At 49.8% G+C, this 6,642-nt stretch overlaps 1 protein-coding gene across 1 annotated transcript in view; it reads right to left on the minus strand.

Annotated features, from left to right (window-relative positions):
• The window catches only part of LOC133121737 (adenylosuccinate synthetase isozyme 2), a 296,275-nt gene extending 289,633 nt beyond the window's left edge, over window positions 1-6,642 (minus strand). Inside the window, exon 1 of the mRNA XM_061231161.1 lies at window positions 6,374-6,642. Coding sequence (XP_061087145.1) covers window positions 6,374-6,550 — 177 coding nt within the window. The 5' untranslated portion in view covers window positions 6,551-6,642. The remainder of the gene's footprint in view (window positions 1-6,373) is intronic.

Raw genomic sequence — 6,642 nt, forward strand, 5'->3', positions numbered from 1 at the left:
CCAGAGCCCAGATCTACAGGGTCCCAGAGCCCAGATCTACAGGGTCCCAGAGCCCAGATCTACAGGGTCCCAGGGCCCAGATCTACAGGGTCCCAGAGCCCAGATCTACAGGGTCACAGATCCCAGATCTACAGGGTCACAGATCCCAGATCTACAGGGTCACAGAGCCCAGATCTACAGGGTCCCAGGGCCCAGATCTACAGGGTCACAGATCCCAGATCTACAGGGTCACAGAGCCCAGATCTACAGGGTCCCAGGGCCCAGATCTACAGGGTCACAGAGCCCACATCTACAGGGTCCCAGGGTCCAGATCTACAGGGTCCCAGATCCCAGATCTACAGGGTCCCAGAGCCCAGATCTACAGGGTCCCAGAGCCCAGGTCAACAGGACACATATAGGGAGTGGTCAGTGGTCAGTGTTATGACACACACTGACCGTCAGCTCACCCCAGCCAACTCGTAGAAGTGAAGATGACGTTTGTGTGTGTGAGTGTGTGTGTGTGTGAGGGTGTGTGTGTGTGTGTGGGTGTGTGTGTGTGTGGTGTGGGTGTGTGTGTGTGTGTGTGTGAGGGTGTGTGTGTGTGTGTGTGTGTGTGTGTGGGTGTGTATGTGTGGGGTGTGTGTGTGTGTGTGTGAGGGTGTGTGTGTGTGTGTGTGTGGGTGTGTATGTGTGGGTGTGTGTGTGTGTGAGGGTGTGTGAGGGTGTGTGTGTGTGTGGGTGTGTGTGTGTGTGTGTGTGAGGGTGTGTGTGTGTGTGGGTGTGTGTGTGTGTGTGTGTGGGTGTGTGTGTGTGTGTGTGTGTGTGTGTGTGAGGGTGTGTGTGTGTGTGTGTGTGTGTGTGTGTGTGTGTGTGGGTGTGTATGTGTGGGTGTGTGTGTGTGTGAGGGTGTGTGTCGGTGTGTGTGTGTGAGGGTGTGTGTGTGTGTGGGTGTGTGTGTGTGTGTGTGTGGGTGTGTGTGTGTGTGTGTGTGTGTGTGTGAGGGTGTGTGTGTGTGTGTGTGTGTGTGTGTGTGTGGGTGTGTATGTGTGGGTGTGTGTGTGTGTGAGGGTGTGTGTCGGTGTGTGTGAGTGAGGGTGTGTGTGTGTGCATGAGTGTGTGAATGTGTGTATCAGGTCCCTGTGTTTCCCCCTTACAGACACACATTAATGAACTGCATTTGTGCTGAGCACAAGGCCACAGCCTTGAAAGTGGAAAACCAGTTTTTTTTTGTTTTTTTATACAAATTCTACTGCTCAGTCTGTACAGATCATGTTCAGAAATATGAGCTGCATGAACTGCCAGAAACAATTAAGCCAAATAAACAAATAAATAATGAAAGGAAACAGGAAACACTTCATATATCTGTTTTCTCTTTAAAGAAACACAGACAGGGTCAAACCACTTCGGTGATTTCTGGTTTGTAAAAATGCTGAATTACATACACTCATTAACTTAATCTAATTTTAAAACAGGTATGAAATGCGACTGAGCCCAGCTGCCGGCCAGCACACGGGTAGAACACGCTGTGCGGAGCAGGAGGCTGCAGCAGCCCCGGCTTTCACAACATAACATGGCCCCTCTCATTAAGACAACCGGCCTCCCAGCCAATGCAAACACCCAGGCCCGGGCGGAGGACTGCCATGCGTAAAATCACAAGAACAGCAGAATGCAGGGCCCCTTCCGCACGGCGAGGCCCTTTTCAAATCTTTCCACAATACGCTCCTGAGAATCACTTGATGGTTCTGTCCGCTGGAGCGAGGGAGAGAACGCTGGGGAAGGACTGAGGAGGGAGGGAGAGAACGCTGGGGAAGGACTGAGGAGGGAGGGAGAGAACGCTGGGGAAGGACTGAGGAGGGAGGGAGAGAACGCTGGGGAAGGACTGAGGAGGGAGGGAGAGAACGCTGGGGAAGGACTGAGGAGGGAGGGAGAGAACGCTGGGGAAGGACTGAGGAGGGAGGGAGAGAACGCTGGGGAAGGACTGAGGAGGGAGGGAGAGAACGCTGGGGAAGGACTGAGGAGGGAGGGAGAGAACGCTGGGGAAGGACTGAGGAGGGAGGGAGAGAACGCTGGGGAAGGACTGAGGAGGGAGGGAGAGAACGCTGGGGAAGGACTGAGGAGGGAGGGAGAGAACGCTGGGGAAGGACTGAGGAGGGAGGGAGAGAACGCTGGGGAAGGACTGAGGAGCGAGGCGTGAGTGGGCCTGTGCCCAGAGGTCTACAGGGCAGCGTGGGCCACCACGATGGGGAACGCCCCCCCGTCTCCCGCTGGTGGAGCGCGCTGTCCTATCAGAGGCCCCCGTGAGAAGGTGCAGGACGCGGGCTGGGCCTGGGCTCGGAGCGGGGCGACGCTGTCGTCTACGCGCGGGAGGGCCTGCTGATCCAGCGGGAGACGCTGTCGTCTACGCGCCGGAGGGCCTGCTGATCCAGCGGGGAGACGCTGTCGTCTACGCGCGGGAGGGCCTGCTGATCCAGCGGGGCGACGCTGTCGTCGGAGAGTTCCGGGAGGAGGTCGACCGGTTCTTCTCCTTCCAGGCCTACCTGCAGAAGCATCCGTCTTGGTGTCCGTGCGTTTGTACGGAGCCGCGTCGGACACGTGATGCGTCGAGCTGGTCATCGCCTTGCATGGCAGCCAATCGCCGTTGGTGTGAGTGAGTGTGTGTGTGAATGGGTGAATGAGATGCATCAATTGTACAGCGCTTTGGATAAAGGCGCTATATGAATGCCAACCGTTAACCATTTACCATTTACGCGTTTTACCATGAGCTACAAGCATTTCACAATGACAATCTGTAAAAATGATAATAACAAAAAGAATCCAACAATTAGCGAATGTAACACTGATTAATTCCAGTGTCCAGACAGCAACCCCAGCCTGCGCATACAGTATTTAGGGTTTATCTTTTGTAAATAGTATCCGTGTCTGTAACAGAACTATACAAATGCACAGTGAGTCTACCTCCACTTCAGAAGGGTTAAACCTGAAATTTTAGTGTGCAGTGTATCTGAGGGTGAGGGTGCAGGGGCAGTGTATTAAAAATGCACTATTTTATACCTGGACAAGTTGATTCCCTCTCTCACTCTCACTCTCTCTGTGCTTACTGAGTATTTCTGACCATATTTTTCTCTAACCGCAGGTTAACTCCTCCTCTGCCTCTTTATGCGGAGTTTGATACGGTAAATCCCGCAGAGTGTGCTAGAACACTACTCTAATGTCAAAGTCAGATCGATACTGCATTACGTCCTATTACACAGGGAGCAGCCGAGACGGTCACGGGAGCGGCGATGTGGCGGGAGCGCTGCCAAAAGACTATCGCTCATAAATATAATATTTGCACTCTGATTGGCCGCACAGGTACTCTCGGCGCACAGGACAGTCAATACAATACGGATCGATGCGAGCGCTCGGTAAAACATCACAAAGACGGAAATAGCGCTTCCACAGCGCTTCCATCGCGCGAGTGACTCGTGCAAGGTTTTACAACACGCACGCGATCGTAAAGTGTGGCAATGATAGTGGCGCCAAGATACAACTGTCAGCTTGAACATCGATGGAGATTGATGTCTGTGTGATGTAGTCAGATTTTAGTCCATCAGGAATCTTACTGCATATGTGTTGAGACCTTTAGAAAATGCTAGTGACAACTAACCAGTCCGCTTGACACTTATGAAAGAAATTGTGAATACATTAACAAATTAATTTGAACCTTGTATGATAACTTCCAAACACAAGTATTAAACCAATTTAATAAATGTGCTTGAGGAAATACTGTTGTATTGGTTCTAGTATCATAAAAAATCTTTTTCAAAACACATACTAATTGCTTCATTTGCATTCTAATCAGAATGCCTTCTCGACACCCTCGGCATTACGAAGACATGATACGACAAAACATGTTGTGTTTAGTCCGTAAGCAAGCTTGCCTGAGACAAGGGTGGGGGATGAAATCTTACGAAATGCCATTCAAACTATAACAGTACTTCCTCTGCATAATTTTGCAGTTTCACAAGGACAGAAAATCCATCTAGTAGGCACACCACCCCCCCCCCCCCCCCACCACAGAACACACCTCCAGCTAGTAAAATCTGGACCAGATAAAACTGCTTGGCACTAGGAGTGCCAATACCTTCTCCGTAGTGTAATTACTCCAGGGACGCAAAGCGTAGCAGGCCAGTAGGTGAAAGGTTTGGAATGTGATTTTCCGAAGAGCTGGCAGCGGGAATTAAAAAGGCAGCACAGAAGTTACATTCAGAAATGGATTTCAGAGCGGAGTTCCCCTTTAAGACAGAGCAGCAGTCAGTCTGCTTGCTACTGTACGCAACAGGCTTTAGTCTTCAGTTTGTGCACTAAACCAGTTTCCACCCAGTCCTCAAAAACAGCTCGGGGTGGCCCTTTGATTTCAATCTCACGTTAATGCCCCACTGTGGGAGGCCAGCTCTCGTGCCCTTCCATGCTCATACACGTTTGGCTTCCAGCCTGCTGACCTTGCGTAACCTTTTACCAAGACTGTGTGTCTGTGCGTAAGCACAAGAGCGGTGGTCTGACAGGCAGGAACACTGTCAAATATTAAACACAAAAACTACTAAGAATCTCAGCTGTAGGCCGTTCTCACTGAAATTAAACCAGCTACTGTCACATTACTGATCACAGTAATACATACAGCCTTTGGTCAATACTTGTCTTGCACTTAAAGCCAAGAATCCAATCCTTAAATTCTGACAATTTATCCGGTTGTTTCTACTCTGTTATTAGTGCAACGTAAGCTGCTAGCGTGAATCAATGTCTGTATGGCCTGATTGACATTCAGGCAATGATTACTATATAGCTCATTGTTACCCTCTAGTCTTGGTGTCTTGGTGCATGTCATTTTGTTTCCCTAAAGGCTAATTGCTGGTATCTATGTTATTTTGTCGCTATGCATTATAAATACTTGTTCATCTCAATACCTGTTGATTGTACTGCAATTACTAAAGTTATGTAACTACGTCGTTGCTGTTATTGTACCAGTTAATTTTCGAACAGCAGCACAGACTACACGTTTCATTTCACAAACAGTTTCATTCACATTTCACATCCCGGATAAGGAAATGTGAATGGGCCGGGTCTTGCTGCTAAATTATGTAATTAAGCAGTCATGCATTGTAGTCGCAGCCTGCTACTACCAGTGCACCTGACGCCATCTCGAAGAAATCTCGGCACTGTCAAAAAAAAAAACTAAGCAAATTGGTCTGAATGGGCAGCCAGCTACGCACGCCCGTCTCTTAGCTACGCTGCAAATGTTTGAGACCTGTTGCAGAGAAAACGAAATGCGGAACCTGGGTGATGTGTGCAGGAGGTTCAGTTAAATGGGTGTGCTTACGTTTATTAGTCATTTCTGGTCTAGTTTAAGCAGCTCGCTTGCTACAGGGAAAAATAAACACAACTCGACGAATGTTCAGCGTGCAAATAAAACATTTGTGAGTGTCTAGCTAATTACTTCTGCCTGCATAACGTTAACAAATTGCTACTCTATCTTATTGGCGTTAATGGTCACGGACATCAAATCCCAGCGACTGGGTTCCGTTTTCATTTCCCGACACAGCTAGGCAGCCTAGCTAATGCTAGCGCCTACATGAGCTGGACCGTACCTTGTGTTTTTTTTTTGTTTTTTTTAAACTGTCCGTTTAAAAACTTTAAAGTAGGGAAGGAACAAGTATAGTATATTACAAACCGAAGCGCAATTATTTAGCCAACACGAAAATTGATTGGTGAATAGCCAGGGAGCGCATGCACATAGGCTAGCCAGCCAGAGCCATCCACCAGGGCGAACGCCACTGATCTCAAGGTGACATCGACTGCTACTCGCTTTTCAAGGTAGCAGCTGCTGCTAGACCTGCCGCCAGTTTAGCAGTTTATTTTTCTTTTGTCACCTTGGCTATTGTATCCCCAAGCTGTTGGACAAAAATATGGCAATTAACCTACGCCGTCCATATTAAATAACTCAATGTGACGGCTCAGTATTGTCCCGAGCGCCAACGGTGACAGTAACCATAGCGTTTGCTAGCTCGCCGTTCTGGTCAGAGCCTCGAGCCAATTTGATTCAAACCGTTTAGATTCCCGTGGTTATATGAACGGCTAACGTTATGTTACTATGGCATCAATGTGCTTAGATACCGTTCGCTCTCCGGTTGTGTCCTCACTAATCTAACATACAAGTCAGCTGGCCAGTCTCAATTCCAGCTACATTTAAACCGGTTGTCTTGGCAGCAAACGCGCTGGACTGTCCCGTATCTATCCGCGTCCCTTACCCCAAAGTAGCTTGGCTTTAGATGCAGGATTTACGTCCTTCCCGGTGAGTTAGCCGGGCAGCTAGCTAAAGTAACGCAACGAGCTGCAATGTCCTCACTCCCTAGCCTACCTGACATCTGCAGACGATGTCGGCGTCCTGGGCCAGCAGATCCACGACTTTCCCTTTGCCTTCGTCGCCCCACTGAGCTCCAAGCACCACCGTCACTTTATTCCCAACGCTGCGGATGCCCAGTCTGGAGTCGGCCACGGTGCCGGCGGCTCCGTTCTTCCCCTCGGCGATGGACATGACTGTGTGTGTGTCCGTCTCTCCGCCGCTCGCCCTCCGCTAGCCTGGCAGTGCAGCCTGGCCCAGCTCTCGCTTCTCCACGCCCCCTACGT

The sequence above is a fragment of the Conger conger genome, chromosome 2, assembly GCF_963514075.1.
Source record: "Conger conger chromosome 2, fConCon1.1, whole genome shotgun sequence".
Taxonomy (NCBI): domain Eukaryota; kingdom Metazoa; phylum Chordata; class Actinopteri; order Anguilliformes; family Congridae; genus Conger; species Conger conger.